The sequence below is a fragment of the Pseudorca crassidens genome, chromosome 15 (assembly GCF_039906515.1).
Source record: "Pseudorca crassidens isolate mPseCra1 chromosome 15, mPseCra1.hap1, whole genome shotgun sequence".
Taxonomy (NCBI): domain Eukaryota; kingdom Metazoa; phylum Chordata; class Mammalia; order Artiodactyla; family Delphinidae; genus Pseudorca; species Pseudorca crassidens.
In genome coordinates this window covers 61,712,087-61,730,764 of record NC_090310.1, presented here as the reverse complement: position 1 = coordinate 61,730,764, position 18,678 = coordinate 61,712,087, and the positions used below count along the sequence as shown (strand labels likewise).

The following is an 18,678-nucleotide window of genomic DNA, read 5'->3' as shown; positions in this document are numbered from 1 at the left end:
CCACCATGTGAGCAAGCAGCGCTAGCCTGTGGAGGAAAAGAGGCCGTGTGGCCTGGTCACCTCCGCTACCCTTGCCTACAGCCAGGCAGCAGGCACGTGCGGGAGACCTTCGACCATAGCTGATTTCAGATGGATGACAGACCCAGAGGCGAGCCATCCCCACTGCCCACCCACAGGGTAATGAGCACATCAGTGGTCAGTTTAAGCCACTAGTTTGTGGGGTAGTTTGTTATGAAGCAAAAACTAACTGCTACACAAGCCACTTTCTTTTGCCAATCTGTTGAGTTTTCTGTTACTTGAAGTCAAGGCTAATTCTAAAAGGACTCAGTATTTACTTCATAGGGAGGTTGTGGGACTTGAATGAGTGAGGCAGGGACAGTACATGTAATAGTACCCCAGTAGATTAAGAGTAATAATAATAATTATGTAATTATATTCTATTTCTATAAGATATATAAGATATACAATATAACCATTGTGGTTATTATTATTAGTTTTGTAGTGTGTTAGTATTTAATTTGTAACTTTGTTTCAGATTATAGCTGTTTGAAGACTATAAGCTTCAAGACCTGAGACCTCATTTTCTGAGCGACATGAATCAGTAATGTTCTGTCCATGCCTCCAGCCCAGGACCACCAGGAGCACACCAGTGGTGGTTACACACGGGGGCTTTATCACCCACTGCAGGGAGGGAATGCATGCCATGGGGAACCCAGGTGTCTCAGTAAGAGGGTGTCAGAGAAGGCTTATCATAGGATTTGGGCTCGTGTGAAGTGATTTTGAGGAGAGTTTAGGGAAGTGGGGTTTTTCTCTCGATTGGATGCTGTCAGGAAGTGGGAGTCATTACAGGCTTGGGACCTCGATAATCTTCTCTAAAGAGAAGGTGGGCTAGAGCCAGGCTAACTCTGGTAAGTGGTGAAGAAGCAGCAGTCACTGTGTCAGGTGGGGTAGGGGGACAGTGTCTCAGCAAAATGTTTCGTCATTCTGCCTGAGACGTGATTACAAGCGGTCTTGGCTTTGTCTTGAGTCATCAGCCACAGAGCACCTTGTCTGTCGCTGGTGTTCTGTGAAATTGTTTATGTTCGGTGAGACATCAGCTGTCCCCTGTGAGTGTCAGGCCAGTTTGCAGCAACGTGATCACCATCCGTGCCAGCTCCTGGATGGCAGGGCTGCTTTTCTCCTTCTCAACTTAAGTCAACACTGGTGAATCTGGGAGGATTCCTTCCCCCTTTTAAAGATCTCAAGTTGAAGCAAAAGTTCACTCCTGCTCAAACCGGACAGCTATTTTTAAGGCACTTTTCTTCTCTCAGAAGTTTTCCTCTCCCACTTACATATTATATCAACACTACCTTAACCATATAGTTATAGTATTAATTGCACATAAATGAATTATATAACTAATAAGATAATAGTAATAATAATATTTATCATGCACTTGCTATGTGCCAGGTACTCTTCCAAGCATTTTATATCTATTCGTTTAAGGATTCTTAACTGGGGTCTTACCACAGTCCATGAATGGAATTTATCTTCATTCATGTTTAATTAAATTCAGCACTTTTGGGCTTCCCTGGTGGCGCAGTGGTTGAGGATCTGCCTGCCAATGCAGGGGACACGGGTTCGAGCCCTGGTCTGGGAAGATCCCACATGCCGCGGAGCAACTGGGCCCGTGCGCCACAACTACTGAGCCTGCGCGTCTGGAGCTTGTGCTCCTCAGCAAGGGAGGCCGCGACAGTGAGAGGCCCGCGCACCGCGATGAAGAGTGGCCCCCGCTCGCCGCAACTAGAGAAAGCCCTCCGCACAGAAACGAAGACCCAACACAGTCAAAAATTAAAAAAAAAAAAAGAAAAAATCAGCACTTTCTTCAGTTACGAACATGGAGACAAGCCACAGTGGTATTAGGGCCTGGAACTTTGTCACCATTAGAAACCATGGCTACTTTCATATCCTATCAGTGGTTTCAGATAGCTCAGAATGTTGTTCACAACCACCATTACTTTGAAATTGCAGTATTAATGACATCCACCACTAGATCGTGCAATAAGTGTTTTAATTAAAATTTTTTTTAAGTTTATATTGGAGTATAGTTGATTTACAATGTTGTGTTAACTTCAGGTGTACAGCAAAGTGATTCATTTATACAAATACATATATCCATTCTTTTTTAGATTCTTGTCCTATATAGGTTATTACAGAATACTGAGAAGAGTTCCCCGTGCTATACAGTAGGTCCTTGTTGATAACCTATTTTATATATAGTAGTGTATATATGTTAATCTCAAACTCCTAATTTATCACTCCCCCATAAGTGTTAATAAAGAATCATATATAATACTATGTCACAATTGTGTTCTTTAAAAATATTTTGATAACCACAACTTTAATAAATTTGTTTCCTTCTAAATCTGATGCATTTTATTTCAAGCATTTGAAAACACCATTCTGAGAAGTGCTCCATGGCTAGATCCAAAGGTATCCATGACAAGACAGACGTGAGGAGCCCTGGGCATTGATTAAATCCTCCAGTGACCCCCACGAGCAGGTATTATTACCAGCATGTTACAGAGGGGGATGTGAGGCACAGAGAGGTTGTACGGTTTGCTTAAGGTCACGCAGATATCAAGTTGTAGTGCCTTATCTAATCTGAGAGCTGTGTTTACAGCCTATGGTCTGCTGTGGGCTTCTTCTCTGTGTTGTGCTTATGCATGTGAATGTCCCTAGGCAGGTATCATGCGTGTGGTTGTATGGATCTCCGTTTCTGTACGTGGGTGTGTGTAATGCATATAGAAAAGGGAACCACAAACACCTGTCCACTCGGGGGGTTCTGTCTGACTTCTGGGATCACTTGGATTAATTGCATCTCCACATCCCTTGGGCCCTGGAAACCGAAGGGCTGGGTTGGGGGAGGACAGTGCGGCCAGGCCCGGGGGAAGGGGCAGCAGGTGAAGGTGGGGTAGGAGGGCAAGCATAACCCCAGGGCTCAGCCTCTGGCCTGGGTCTAGACATGTAACCTGGGCACAGCCTGGGGGGAGGGGAATTTGGAGGAAAGCGGAGGCAGTTCCCATAGTGAGCCCTTCTCTTGGGCACCTGTGACTGAAGGCTATCTGGGACCACAGTCCCTGTGCCAGGCTGCCTGTGGGGAGTGGCAGTGCTGTTGGGAACTGTAAAGGAAAACCACACTCTTGGAGGGCTTCTTGGCCCTCAATACCCCACTATAACACTACTTCACTGCTGATGCCAGACTGGGTTTTCCACACATCAAGCAGTTCTGTGACACCAGCTGGGTGTGTTCTACAATTTAACTCAGTTCTGACACTACCTGGAATTAGTGTCAGATCCTACAAGAGTGCCCTCCCTCCACTTGAGACACGAGTCTCAAGTTCAGGTTGTCACCTGTGCTTCTGACAGACCAGCTATCAATCGGAGTTTCCCAAGACCCCCTCCCCAGGTTTCATTAATTTGCCAGAGCAACTCACAGAACTCAGGGAACCAGTTTACCTACTAGATCCCAAGTTTATTGTAAAAGGATAAAACTTAGGAACAGCCAGATGGAAGAGATGCGGAGGGCAAGGCATGTGGAAGGGGGGGCGGAGCTTCCATGCCCTGCCTGTGTCCCCACTCTCCCTGCACCTCCATGTGTTCTCCAGCCCAGAAGCTCTATGAACCCCATCCTTTTGGGGTTTTATAGCAGCCTCATTACACAGGCACAGTTGATTAATTCATTGGTTGTTGGTGAAAACCTCCAGCCTGTGTTCACTCCAAGGATTTAGAAGTGTGTGCCAGAAACAGAATGAAGACCAAATCTATATATTTCTTTTTTTTTTTTTTTTTTTTTTTTTTGCGGTACGCAAGCATGTGGGATCTTCCTGGACCGGGGCACGAACCCGTGTCCCTGCATCGGCAGGCGGACTCTCAATCACTGCGCCACCAGGGAAGCCCTATATATTTCTTATTATAAATCACAATATCACAGTAGTCTAGTAAAGCCTGCCCCCTACCCACACAGGGGTCCTGGGGTTCATAGCCTGAGGAGACTGAATCCCCAGAGGGGTCTTTGGATGTGAGCCATCTGAGCCACAGAGCTAAAGGCTCTTCCCACCCCATGGCCCATGGGATAGGAGTCCCCCAGAAGGGGCCCTTTAATATTCTCCCTGAATATCTCTCCCTGCTCCTCAGCTGTACCTCTCAATATATCTTTCCAAAAATGCCAAGTCTAGTTAATTGTTTTCATCCCCAATGTTAAATGATATCAATAACAATAATACATATATCGCATGGATTATTTGTGGTCATCATTTGCTAATCCTCATACTTGTGCCGCACCGGGTCAATGATTATAGCTCTGTGATGTGCTTTCTAAGGAGTCGGGGCAGAATGGAAAAAAAAATCACAGCAAGTCACCTCATCTCATTTTCTCATTTAAAGAACAGAGACAGTTACTTGAAGTATTTGTGAGGATTAAAAGAAATATCTGTATTTCCTCAGTTCTGTATGGTAGCCTCTATGTCTACCCAATGCTATGTCTGAGGAAATTTGGGCAGGAAGAGAAAATAACAACTTGTATCTTATCTAATAACTTAAAAAAAGAACAGCTTTACTGAAGTAAAACTGACATGATGAATTACACGTATTTAAAGGAAAGCATTTGGTAAGTTTTCACATACGTATACACCCGTGAAACCACCGTAGTCAAGATAATGAACCATATCATCACCTATAAACGTTTCCACATGTGTAATTTAGAGCAGGGGCTCTGGGAGCTCCCATTTGTCTGTGATTTTCAGAAGGATCATTCTCTTGTTTCAAGGCTCTGCTGTAGCCTTAACCTTCTTGACGATGGTATATTTCAACTTGTGTTTTGTAAGTGAAGTTTGACGGGATGGTGGCTCATGTGGCAGGAGATATGTGTGCATTCGTTCCTTGCTGCCTTATTAGTATATGCGTTTGTGATGCCTGCTACGTGGCTTCTGTAACAAGCTTATTTTGTATGTAGGGCCACACGCTCAGAAGGGCTCCTCTCTTGTTTTAATGCTCTGCTGTCACATCTTAAAATTCTTAATAATTGTCATCTTGAAATTTTTCATTTTATCTTTGAACCTGTGTATTGGAAGTGAAGTCCAATGGGCAATGGCTCTTGTGTGTGAGCAGAAGAGAAACATGCGATATGGGTGTTCACCATTCACATACATTGTTCACAGTGCCCCATGAGCATAGAATTCTGGTGAACCCACAACGCATGGACAGTCAGCGAGACTCAAAATGAGTACAAGGGAAGCGTGTTATATCTATGGTAAGGAGGGGCACCAAAGAGGCCACGCTTTCTGTTCAAACTAGAAGTTTCTTAGGTCCCAGAAAAAAGGTAATGGCCTTCCAAGAAACAAGGACAATCAAGGAAACTTAACATATCCTTTCTTAGTCATGATACTTCCCTGTTTTAGCCAATCACTTACACTGAAAATGATAACATAGAAGGAAGGGGAAACATAGGACACCTCATACTTCCCTTTCCTTTCAGCCTTCCTCATTCATTAGTAAGTAGGAAGTAGGGAGTGTCGGTAAAATGTGTGAATATCAAGAAGTGAAATAAAAGCAATTCAGTTGGTTTGGTGCAACATTTCCACTGTCCTGGTAAGAATGTATGAGCTATGCAATACCAACGGTGTAGTTTCAGTGATTCCACATATGAGTTAAATGCTCTTAGATTGCATTTAAAACTGTCATTGCACAATATAAACATGAATGGTAAAATTCATGCTAATAATTTAAAATTAATTTTTCTTAGAACAACATTTAGTAGTAAATAAAAAACACCATGACAAGTTGAGAGAGACTAGAAGAGAGGAAACAGCTTTATACTTCAATGCTCCTACTGGCACGTTTTTCCTACTTTTTGAACAAGGGGGCCCGCATTTTCATTTTGCATTGGGCCCTGCAAATTATGTTGTTGGCCCGGTTTGGAAAGCTTGCTGTCAGGACGCTTCCTCTCAGAATGCAGCTGCCGTGCTGGGAGCAAGCCCAAGCCATATGGAAAGGGCACGTGTAGGTGCTCCAGTCAACAGTCCTGCCCAAGTCCAGCCTTTGGGGCATCCCAGCACAGGTGACAGAAATACAGCCTTCAGATGATTCCACTCCTACCTCTCCTAGCCCTCCCCCAGCCCCACCTCAACTTCCAGACACCTCCATCCACCTGGGTCTTCCAGCTGAGACCCAGCCTTCATGGAGTAGAGACAAGCCATCCCTGCAGTACCCTGTCTGAGTTCCTGATCTACAGAATCCATGAACAAAATAAAACACATGGTTGTTATGTTTCACCAGAGATTAGGGTAGTTTGATATGCAGTAATAAATGTATCCTAGTTTATTCACTCGCGTTGATTCCAATCTTTTGTTAATACAAATGAAGCTGCAATGAATAACTTTGTGCATAGCTTATGTATACTTAGGGCAGATTCCTAGAAACGAGGATTACTGTGTCAAAGGGTAAACTGCATGCACAATTTTGTTAGCTCTTGCCAAATTCCTCTCTAAACAGCCTTCTTTGCGTTTACAGTGTATTTGTACATGTATAATTCCCCTCCCCAACATACCTACAGAGAAACATACATAGAGAAAAATGCATAGAGGTACAGCTTGATGAATTCTTGATGAAACTAAACACATGTGTAACCCTCACCCAGGTCAAGAAACAAACATTCCTAGCAGCCTAAAAGCTGCCCTTGTCCCCCTTCCCAGTGAGTACACCCTTCCATGGTATGAATTTACCACTATTTATCCAATTTCCTTTTGGTATTTCCCGTTAGGGGCTAATACATTCTATGCTCCTTGGCTTTTATTATAGTCATCAGAACCTGTTGCACAGATGTCACGTTTGTTAGATGCTCCTCTATGGTTCTGCCGTTCTGTTGGGTTATTGTTCTCAAAGTAGGTTCCTGTGGAACCCTGGGGTTCTTTCTCAAATGACAGGAAAAAGAACAAATGCATGGATTGGCTCTTCTCAGTGCAAAAATTTTCTTAAAACCTTTGGGGTTCGTTCCCACTTGTCGGCTACCAAGTTTTAGCGATGACAGATGTGCAAGAAACAGGAAAGAATGGGAAGACCCAGAAATGCCATGGGCTGCTACTGAGAGTAACAGTGGTCATCATCTACGGAGAAGTCTTTTGCATTGGGATAGGGTCTTTTACGTACAGTAGATAGATCTTCTCTAATCTTCAAAAGCCTTGGCGAAATAGGTATTGGGACCCCTCTTTCACTGGGAGTGAAAACCCAGGCTCTGAGAGGGGAAGTAACTTGCTCAAGGTTCATTGCTCACATTGGAGAATGGCAAAGCCTATAGGCTCTGGGCTCCCCAACGGCCCTGGCTTCCTTCGGTTTAGACCACATCTTTGTGTCCTCTTCTCAGTCTGGCACCCAAGGCTCTGCCTCCTCTGCCTCTTTCAGAGCACTGGCCTCTTCCTTCCCCTTCCTGAATGTTCTCAAGCTTTTCCCTGAGCCGCCCCTGGGCCTTTGCACATGCTGCTCCCTCTGCCTGGAACCCTCTTTTTCCTCTTTACCTAACTCCTCCTCGTCCTTCAAGGACGCATCCCCTAAGTTGATATCCTTGCTCCAATAGCACTGTATAGTTCCCCTGTCACTGTCACTGTGCTTTTCGTTGTTTGGTTATTGAATTTCTGTCTCCTCCCACCCACCCCAGACTGAAGGCACCTTAGAGCAGGTGTCTGTCTGTCTTGTTCATGGCTGTGTCCACAGAGCCTAGCACAGTTGCTGGCACATCGTAGGCACTCAATAACATTTGCTGAGGGAAGGGACCATCTTACTTGAGTCCCATGGCAACCCTGTGAAGCAAGCAGGGCTGGGCTGCTCACTCGCATTTTACAGATGAGGATAGCAAAGCCCAGAGAGGGAAGGGTCCAGTCCCCTGTGACTTGTGGACACAACCAGGCCTGGGTGACTGTGTTCCTGACACCTCTCCCAGACCGAGGGGTGGGGCCTCAGCCAGCCAGGGGGGCTTCCAGGGCTCCCGTAGCCCTCCCTTGTTTCCCAGATTGGAAGTGACAAGTGTGACCCTCTCCTGCCCAGGACCTGGTGGGCGGGGTGGGAGGGGTGCGTGGGTGCAGCCGGAGGTGGGATCAGAGCGGCGAGAAGGCCGAGGAGGTAGACAAGAAAGCTAAGTCCTACTTGCAGAAGAGTTGGGGGGTCGTGGAGCTGTGGTCACGTTCTGAAGCCAGGGCAGGGGAGTCAGGAAGTCAGAAGCAGGAAGGAAGCTCCCGTCCCTGCCCCAGGAGGACCCAGAGGACTCAATGGCCTTTATCTTCCTGTGTGTTCCAAGCACTGGTCAGCTTGGACTCAGCAATTGCTTATGTATTTATTTTCCTTTAATCTTGGTCACAGGGAACATAAGACTCTGGAGCAGGTGATTTGGGTCCAAAACCACCTCTGAAACCCCTCACTGTGTGACTTTGGCCAAGTATCTTGGCTTCTCTGGACCTCCATTTCCCCATCTGTAAAAGGGGGAGATGATAATAGTACCTATCCCATACGGCCGTTATAGGGCTTCCCCAGATATTCTAAGGGAAGTTCTTCGTGGGGTGCCTGGCATAGAGAAATAATTAGAGATAACATCACAGAGAACTTACTATGTACAGGCCCAGTACGAGGGCCCTTACAGTTTACTAAGCCTTCATGTGGACTTTGGAGGCTCCAGCATGATCCTCGAAAGGGGCAGAAGTGGGACTTTGACCTAGCTCTCTACAGAACCAGAGGGCTGAACCAAAGAACCATGTTACTTAGACAGAGCAGCTGCTGCATGCCGGGCCCTGCATTCTGTTCCATAGGGCAATAAAGATCAAGTGGAAATGGACAGTTCTTCCAGGACAACTGATGGCCATCTGGGACCCTCTCTTCAGAAGGAATACTTCAGGCCCAAACCTGCACTCCAGTTTAAGAACCCCTGCAGCAGGAGGGGAGCTGGAGAGGGGCTGAGCTAGGCGGTGAGGAGTCCTCCTTGTAGGCTGAGCTCAGGGTACTTGGGAGCCGCTGAAGGCTCTAGGCAGGGGAAGTGACATGACTGTAGGCCAGGAGGGAGCAAACCTGGAGATGGGGCTCTATTGGGAGGCTGCTGGGATCTTCCAGGCAAAACATGAGGCTGGGGTGAGAGGGCAGGCGCTGGAGGGGGAGCGGTGCCGGATGTCCTGCTTCCCTTCCTGCCAGCTGGGAAATGTCACCTTTGGGTACAGCTTGCCCTGCTCCCAGAGAAGGAAGCTGAGGTGGTGGGTGGCTCTGCCATACATAGACGGCTCAACTCCAGACATACACAAAAGAGAAATATTTAACTTACTGAGTTTTGGGGTCTTTCTGCTACAGCAGCTTGGCCTGTACCAGAACTCACTGTGTGACCTCAGGCAAAGGACTTTACTTCTCTGAGCCTCAGTTTCCACATTTGTAAAACAGGGGCAATAACAGAACCCACTAGGATTCCGAAGTGGTGTGTGTAGAGCTAACACGGAGGAGCCATGCAGTGAATGCCCCTTATCCCCACACAAGCCCCTGGCTGGCCCCTAACTCCCGTCTAGCCCAGTGGCAAGACTTTTATTTTCTCTTCCTCCTTCTGACTCCCTTGGTGGCACAGGCTCAGGGCAGTGGACACAACAGACGTCAGACCCAGGGTCTGGATGACTTTCAGACAGAGGCGATCCCTCTCCTGAATTTTACAGATTAGGAAACTGAGGTCTAGAGAGGGGCAGGAATTTGCCCCAGCTCCACAGCAACTCGGGCAGAGTGGTGCTGGATCCAGTCCCTCGTGGGCACTGGGGTGGGGAGTTGATTTCCGAAATAGGTGTCGGGGGCACCTCTTCCCACCACTCTCCCTTGGCTCACTGGCTCAGTGGCATCACTCTCCCACACTAGCCTCCTTATGGTTCCTCACAACTACCTCAGGGCCTTTGCACATGCTGTTCCCTCCAGTGGGCCTACTCTTCCCCCAGCTCCTCACCTGGCTGCCTCTTTCTCACCTTTAGTCCTCAATTTAAGTGTCCCTCTTCAGAGAGTCCTTCCCTGATCACCCTGCCTCTGAAATCTTTTATCTGTAACTCCTGTTTATTTTCTTCACTTACAATATATTAATTAGTTAATTTAGTTAAATAAAAAAATTTTTTTTAAATTTTATTTTGGCGGGTCTCTCCCTCTAGCCTGTTAAGCTCTATGATTTCGGGACTGGCCATCTGTCTCTCTCGTTTGCTGCTCCCTCCCCATCACCGAGGCAGGCCTTGGCCCAGGCAGGTCCTCAGTACGTCCCTGCCATGTGAAAGAATGAATACGTGTATGAATGAATAAATACATGAGTGAATGTGCCAGGCCTGGATGTCCACCACTGCACTGAATTTGCACGACTTCCCCATGACTAGAGCACAGTCTCTGCATTGTGCAGATGTGGAAAGTGAGGCTCAGAGAGGTCCCACAGGGGAGGGTGGGAATGTGTTGGATGTTAAAGGCCATTGGACTTCCCTGCCCTCAGGACACAGGCAACAGCAGCTCACAGGCCACATTACACGTTAATCTAACACAAGAAAGTAACACATTTTTGCTGGATGTGGCCTGGACCAGATTCCATTCACAGAAGGGCTGCTCCATCAAAAGATGCTGATGCTGCTGTTGCCAAGGCAACACTGTTAGCTTTCCGAAGCATCTTCAGTGAGAGAGGTGAAGGCCCAGATGGACACTGGGGGGGGCGGGGGGGGGAAGTCTGGAAAAAGGGATCAAATCACCCAGCCAGCAGGACAAACCATCCTGATGCTGACTTATCCCCTGCCCCCTGCAAAGGGCCACCTCCTACCCCATCCATGATTGTTGTCTCTAGGCTGTGCTCAGTGAACTCTCTCCCCCAGTGTGGCAACTGCCTTTGCTGCGAACGTGCAGAGATCGTGGGAAGAATGCATTCTGCCTGCCTGGCTCCATCGGGACCTACCAGGTGCCAGTGGGAAAGACAGATTAGTCTTGGAAAACTTTCCAGAAAGTTCCTTCAGCCCTTGATATAGGTGGAGGGGACACCACTCCAGCATTTTTGTGGTCGGTGCCAAGGTGCCTCCAGAGAGCTCTGGACGAGGGAGGCAGCTGATAGGTGCAAGTGCACTGGAGGTGGTGACTGGCTGTGCCTCTCGGATGAAACTTTCCCTCTCTGAGCTCTAATTTCTTCATTACTAAAATGGGGGAACGCTGGTCTGATTCAGGGAGAGGGGACAAGGATTCTACATAGGAACCTGCAGATGTAGGTATCTCAGAAGCCGGTTCCTGCAAGCGGTGGCCTCCAGGAGACCCACCCAAGGCCAAGACCTCACCAGCCAGGCCCCCTAGGGCCTTGTGCACCCAGAATCCTTTAGCTGTTCATGTCTGCCGCCACGGTGAGTCAGCGTTGCTCTCTTTTAGATGTTTGTGGGTGCTCCATCCTTATAGCACAGATGAGAACTGGAGGCTTAGAGAGGGCAGGGGCTCTGCTCCAGTGACAGAGCCTGTACTGCGAACCAGGGTCTGACACCTCTGGGCAGAACACAGCAGTGTCCTTGATAGTCTGGGGCAAACCAGGGATTAGCTGGAGCCTGAGGGGCAGGCCTTGGGGGCAGGGAGGCTAGGAGAAGAGGCAGAGATGGAGATAAGAGAGATGGGAGTCTGAGAGATGGAAAGAGAAAAAGTGAACCTCTGTTCTTGCCTGCCCAGCATCCCTGCTTCCTAAAGTGGCTCCTTAGTTTCCCCAAGGCCAGTCCACACTACTTGGAGGGAACTAACTCCACCCCCTGGTTCCAGGCATGATAGTGTGACCTAGGTCTCGTCAACCAGAATCACACTGATAAGCACAGGGATGGACACAGAACCAGTCCTGGCTGGAAGGAATCCTGCCTTTGCTGGAATCCCTGGGACAGGGGAGCTTTCTGTCTGAAGGATGCTGAGCAGGCAGGACACAACCCTGGGGCTGCTGGAGCCATCTTTCAGGAGAGAACGTGACTGAGAATGAGGTCAGCATGGTGGAGGGCAAGCCTGAGAGGTGGGGAGGGACATCACTTGAGCACCTGGATCTAACCACATCTGAATCCATCCCTAGACTCCCTGTATGTGAGTCAATCCATTCCTCAGGATAAGGTTTCTATCCCTTACACTTGAGAGTCCTGGCACAGAGAAGGAAGGAAAGTAAGAAGGAAGGACGAATATTTTAAAGAACAGGTGTGTGAGCGTTACCCAAATCGGCTTCTTGGTCTTCTCAGACAACTGGAGGGCAGACAGGGATTTGGGACTTCACCCCACCCAGAGGAGCTCTGTTCCCGGGGCACACAGCATTGCCTACACACTTGTAGCACAAAAATAAATGCTGTAGATACAAAAATAAAATGCTTACCTTCCCTGGGTCCAGAAGAAGGGGTGGCATGCTCTAGGGGGCCGATTTCTCCACCCCATGCACCTCTTTGGGAACTAACATTTATTAGGCACCTGTTTCATGCCAGGCTCTGTTAAGAAGTTGCAATACAAGGTCTCATTTCCTCCTGCCCCATCACAGCAAGGAGGGAATATCACCATCTCCATTTCACAGACCAGAGGATTGAGGCCTTGAGAGGCTGAGCCACTGGCTTCAAGTTCAAGAGCTGCAGCAGGGCTGTCTGACTCCTAAGTCCTGCCGACAGCACCACACTGTACACCGTAGACACTGAATAAAGGCTGGCCGAGCAAATGCTGGGTAGGGCGGTGTCAGCCTCCTGGGCAGCCACCTGCCCCTAAGTACTTTTCCCTCCTGCCTGAAGTCACCATTAGCAACCACATCCTTTGGTTTCCCTGAAGGAGATCAGCATTAATCTGTGCTGGGTTTAATCAGTGGATTGGCCGAGGTGGGACCCAGGGGTGGGGGCAGAGCCCAGTGGGATGAAGGTGCCCCATTTCCACCGTGCAGCCCTATCCAGGAGAAAACCTTCTGAAGACAGAGGTGCAACCTGGCGGTAGGGCAGGTCGGTCGTGGGCTGGGTCCGGGTGTTGGCTGAGGACGACAGGACTTTGGTGGCCTCATCAGGTCTGAGGAGGGCGACACAGTAATGGGACTGGGTGGCAGAGTGGCTGTGGCCCCTCTCTGAAAAAAGTTCATGAGAAGCCCGTGGTCTCCCAGACTCAGCAAAGGCCCAGTCTCCATGGAGCCCTAGCTGCAGCATCGCTGTTGGACAAGGCAAGAGGAGGCTAGGGGCTCTGCCTTGGAGGCAGGAGGGATCTGGACCCAGCTCTTGGTGTCCTGTTCGAGGCAGAGTGGGCCCCAAGAGCCCCTGAACTTGAGCTGGTATGAGCTGGGGTCACACGGAGTGCTGAGGGCAGCCCCCAGACAGAGATCTGGCTTCCCACGGACAGAGAAGCCTTGGAGCACAGACAGGAGACTTAGTTCTAGACCCTTCTTCAGCGACGGTGTATCTGTTTTAACCCAAAGTTTCCTTCCAGTTGTTTTTAGAGGCTGAGAATGTCACTGTGGCCCTCGTAGCTAGAAATGGTGAAAGCAGCTGGGGCTGGGGATAGTGACCTGGGGTTTCAGCTCATGACATACGAGGACCAGCTTTTTCCAAGGGTATCTGCAGCCCTGAGAGATGCTCTGGGATAATCAGGGCCCATTTTCAAATAAATAAATTTGGGGAAAGCTGCCTACTCTAGCCCTTTCATGGGCAGTCACTAAGCACATGACCACACTAATGGCCCTGACAAGGCCTGCAGCTAAGAATGCCGGTTCACGTTGGTTTAACCTGGTGTTTCCCTCCCTCACTTGACCACAGGTACTTTTAGAGGGGAGTCCTAGTTATTCTCTCTGGAATATATTCTAGGACATTCAAGGGGTAAAGGAATCCCTCTTAGATCTCCTGGAGCCCCTGAGAAACCACATCTGAGCTTTAGATGCTGGGGCCTAGGAGTGGTGGACAATGTGGGTGGAAATAACTCCCGTTATAGGGTGGATGCAGCTCCTTCAGTCCTGAACAGAAAGCTCAAGGACATCTCAAGGCTGAGAAAGCTTGGAACAAGAGATGGCCTTCCCAACAACCCAGGGACAGACTCTGGGCCTCCATCTGGGCAGTTTCCCGCCTGTAAATACCTTTCCGCCTGCCTCACATCCCACCACTAGTCGTGTATTCCTTTGAGGAGCCCAGTTAAATCTGTTCTCAGCTCATCCAGGGTACTGCGACCCTCAAGCTGGCCGGAGGGCCCTGCAGGAGGCAGGAGAGAAGAGGAAATAGGGACAATGAAGAGGCAGGAACCCCCAAACACCCACCATTTCACAACTTGAGGGAAAAAGGGAGGGAGGTGACTCTTCTGGACTCCTGGGGTAAGGAGGGCTGGCTCAGGGGACCCAGGGTGTCCAGGACGAGGTCCTGGCATTGTGTCCTGTGTTTGGGTCCAGCTTGTTCAGAGGATACCACATCCAGGTCCTCCTGCGGGACCAGCCTCCAGGCGGGCTGCTCCTTAGATGTCTGTGGGACGCACCATCATGCGAGTAGAACGCAGCGAGTAGCTGGGGCCTTGGAAGTAGTGCCAGCGGATGCCGTTGAGCTTGCGCACGTGGTGGCGGGCCGGGTAGTAGATGCCATTGAGGTTTGAGAGGCCGCAGGCATCAAACCACCATCCTGGTGGAGGGGGAGTTAGAGGCTCTGGGGATGTGGGGGCCCAGCCAGTGGGGGAGGGCAGCCTCCTACCCCAAAGATGAATCAGGGCTGGTGGCTCCTCTGGGAAGCCAGCTTGCTGGAGACGGGGCTGGGTGGGAACGGGCATTGGCTGGTGGGGGAGGGAGGCTCCCAGACCCGCTGCTCAGTATGGGGCCTCCAGAGGCAGTGCACTCATGTCTGTCTCTCTGTGTCTCTCTCTGATCTCTCTGTCTCTCTTTGCTCTCCCTTACCCTACCTTTCTGGGTCTCTCTGTCTTTCACACACTTTGTCCATCTGTCTTTCTGTGGTCTGCGCTTCTCTCTCCATCTCTCCCTCTGTACTTCCCTCTGTCCCCGTGTAGCTCTGTGCCCAGCACTCTGTCTGTCCATCCTGCTGTCTCTCTCGTCTCCATCTGTCCCTGTCTCTGTGTCTCTGGAGGTCTCCTCTGATCTCTGTCCTTCCCATTCTGTCTCTCACTCCTCATGTCCCACTCTCTGATGTCTCTCCCCACAGAAAACACTGCCTAAGCCAGAGTTGGTGGGCAGCTGCCCCTCTGCCCTCCACCCAGGTCTCCCGCCTCCGGATCCTGCTTGGCCCGGGAGGAGGGTTGGGGAGGAAGTCTCAGGCCTGGGGTTGGGGCAGATTAGGCATTGTACCCCCCTAGGGTGCACCCTGGGCCCCGCTCTCAGTGCTTCTCAGAGGTCTCAGAGGAGAACTGGTGATGCCAGCTTTAGGAGGAGGTGAGACCTTGGAGGGGACCTCAAGGAGCCTGTCGGGGGGAACGTATGGATAAGGCACGGCCAGGCCAGCCCGTGGGTGAGCGAGACCCTGACCTGCACCCACTTCTTGACGGCACCTGGCTGCACAAGGACCCGAGTGGGGAGGGGATGGGCGTATTCAGCCAGGCGTGCCTGTGGGGAGGTGGGGCTTCACCCCGCCCTGCACCCACCTCCGGACAGCATCTGGGCGCACTTGCAGAGGCAGTTGTCGTTGTCTGCGTCGCGGGTGCTGAAGTTGGTGCCCTGCAGGACCAGGCTGCTCTGGCGCCCCGCCGAGCCGCTGTACCCACTCAGGGAAAGCCTGGAGGCCACCCGGAGGTGGTGATGGGAGAGGGGCCCAGAGTCAGGTTGGGGGTGGTTGCGGAAGGGGTTCCCCTCCAGTTGTGCTGAGGCATCTTCCCTCCCTGTCTGCTGCCTGCAGGGACAGAGTGCCCACCCCGTGCCAGGCCTCCCTCAGCTGGCTGAACCTGAGTCTTGGCCAGTGGTGAGAATGATCGTGACAATAATAATGAGGACCACGGCTAACATTTTTTTGAACATCTACTATGTGCCAGGCATTGTTTAAAGCACTTTACATGGGTTATTCATTCTGATTTAATCCTCAAAATACCTTAGTATTCCCATTTTACAGACGAGGAAACAGAGCTCCCAAGAGTCCCAGGAGCCTGCCTGAGATCTCAGAACAAATGAGGGTGAGAGACAGATCCCAGCCCCATCTGGCCTGACTCGGGAGCTGTGTGCATCACCTTCCCAGCTGACCATCCGGCAACCCCAGCCCTATCACACCTCACGCCCACCCACGCCCTCCGGGAAGCCTTCCTTGACCACAGCAGCCCACATGGATCAGGGCCCTGAGGCACCCCCAGCCCTGTGACCTCCACCCCTGCAGCCAGCTGGGCAGGGTTTCTATTTCTCGGTCAGGCTATGAGGCCCTGGCGGGCACATCCAGGCCTTTGTGGTGATTACGACCACAAGTTCTGGGGGTAAAACGCCTGGATTCAAATCCCCGCTGTGCCGCTCGTCAGCTGTGTGGCCTTGGGCAGATTGCTTCGCCTCTCAGCTTCAGTTTCTTCATCTGTTAAGACGGTAACGATAGTATATTAACCGTCATGGTGATGGGGTGACCTCGGCGTGTGACAGGTGCAGGGCAGCACTGGCACACAGTAAGTGCCTGGCACGTTCGGTGCTTGTGGACTCGTCCCATCCTGTCCCCGTGTTCCCAGCCCGTGTGCATGGCTGGCACAGGCTTCCACTGAGCCTGGCAGGAGAGAGTGTTGGGGGCTTGTAGCAGGGCAGGGGCTGCACTGGCAGCTGAGGCGGGAGCCAGTTTGGGAGCAACAGAAGATCCTACGGGTGGAGGCAAGTGGACACCAGATGCAGCCGGGGCAGCTCGGGGAAGCCCTGGCTCCCCAGGGCAGGGCCTGCGAGATGCCCCCATTGGGATCCAGAGGAAATGTGGGGCCTGGGCATGAGGCCACCTCAGTCCCTGCATCTACCACCTGTGTTCTCTGTCTGTGGTGAGGGCAGGGCTGGCTCAGGGTGGCCAGCCGTGAAGCCTTAACTGTGCCCCTAAATATGCCACCCTGGGCTTGCATGAGTGGCATTGCAAATCCCCCGCCAAGAGGCCCACCTGGCCAGGGGCTCCCTGGGGTGGGGACAGGCTGGCCGGCCCACCCGCTCATATGGTCCCAGCTTCTCCTTGTGGCCATTGAGGGCTCCATTTGAGGGCTCAGTCATGTCAGTTCAAGGCCAGGCTCGGGACTCAGGCTAAAGTTTGGGGTCACCTTTAGTCTGGGGCTGTGTGGAATCAGTGCTGGACAAAGCCGAATGATCTCATGGGGTCACTGCGGCAACACTGGCCCCAAGTCCTCAGCCTCCCTTCCCCTCCTCTCTGGGAGCCAGAAGGGGGATCTGTGATCTCTAAGGGACCCTCAAGTCATGAGCCGGGAAGCCCCAGTTGACCCATTGCTCAGATGCACTTTGGACGTAATCATGGCTCAGGTCTGGGGAACACAAACATACACACGAGTCCTTGGACACCCCCAATTGAGACACACGAGGTGCGTGAGTCTGTGTCTGAGGCCGTGAGCATCCGGATACAAGTCTCTGTGCCTGCGTGTTCATGTGTGCGTTTAAGTTTGTGTGGCAATCTCTATGGTGGGTCTGAGTGTGCGCTCTGGAATATGTCTTTGTGCCCGAGATTGTGTGCGTGTTTACCTGAGAGGGCTTCTCTGAGGCATGTTTGCACACGTGCCTGGGTGTGTGTCTGTGCTTGTTTGTGTGGCTGTGGCACTTGTGTGAGTCTGTGCCCTGAAGGTTCAAGTGTGTACCCCAGGGGTACATGTGCATGTGCGTCTGTGCGTGTCCCTGTATATCTCTGTGTGTATCTGGTGCTTGTTGCTGGGTCTGGGTGTGTGGGCACCTCTGGAAGGCCTGTGCCTGTGTCTTGTCTGTGCCTCCCCCATCCCGCTCCGTGGGCCGCTTCTCTGCAGTCTTATGCATGCACCCCAGCTGGGCTCCAGAGGGTTCCCATTATTGTGTCTGACAAATAAGGGTGCCCCTCCCACCCCGATGCCCACGCTCCAGCTTCTGCCTGCCCAGGTTTCGCCACCTCTAGGCTTCCCTATGGGGATCCACCCCACCTCACCAGGCAGCTGACGCTGTACGGTGGGGACCCAGGGACGGCACCTGTTTCTGTCACTCTCCTCTTAGCCCTCCTCTGGCAGTTTCCAGGTCCCTATGTGTTTTCCAGGATCTTCCAGGCTTTTCCTGAATGAGCAGGGCCTATTCCTTACGATCCCCGGAGCGCTTGAAAGAGCCTTGCTCAGGTTTGGGGTTTCTGTGGCCAGCTGCATGTCAACTCTTCTTTCTGCCTTCTTTTCAGAATCTCCCTGCTGCCTGAGGAGCCCTTTCTATCCTCTCTCTGTCTGCAGAATGCCTACTCTTCATAGGCACCACCTCCTCCAGGGAGCCCTCCCCGATAGCGCAAGCATCTCTATGCCCTTGTGCTTTCCCCTTAGGCAGCTCCTGTCTTCTTGGGGGTGTGGGTTTGCTTGTGGACACACTCACCCTCAGACACACACGACACGCTGGACTGTGAACAACTTTGAGGGGTAGAGCGCAGGTCTGATTCTTCCACAAATGACCAGAACCAGCCCATGCCTGGCACAGAGCAAGTGTTCAATATATCATTATTATTATTTAGGGCTCTGCAAAGGGTCACATAGATGTGGGCCCTTTGAAACCTGAGCATAACA

General features: G+C 50.9%; 1 protein-coding gene across 1 annotated transcript in view; it reads right to left on the bottom strand.

Annotated features, from left to right (window-relative positions):
* Positions 1–5,824: 5,824 nt before the first annotated feature.
* Positions 5,825–18,678, bottom strand: part of ANGPT4 (angiopoietin 4) — a 48,014-nt gene continuing 35,160 nt past the window's right edge. The window contains exons 8-9 of the mRNA XM_067707724.1: positions 15,592–15,722; positions 5,825–14,624 (exon numbers count right to left, since the gene is read on the bottom strand). Of these exons, the coding sequence (XP_067563825.1) occupies positions 14,464–14,624; positions 15,592–15,722 (292 nt within the window). The 3' untranslated portion in view covers positions 5,825–14,463. The remainder of the gene's footprint in view (positions 14,625–15,591; positions 15,723–18,678) is intronic.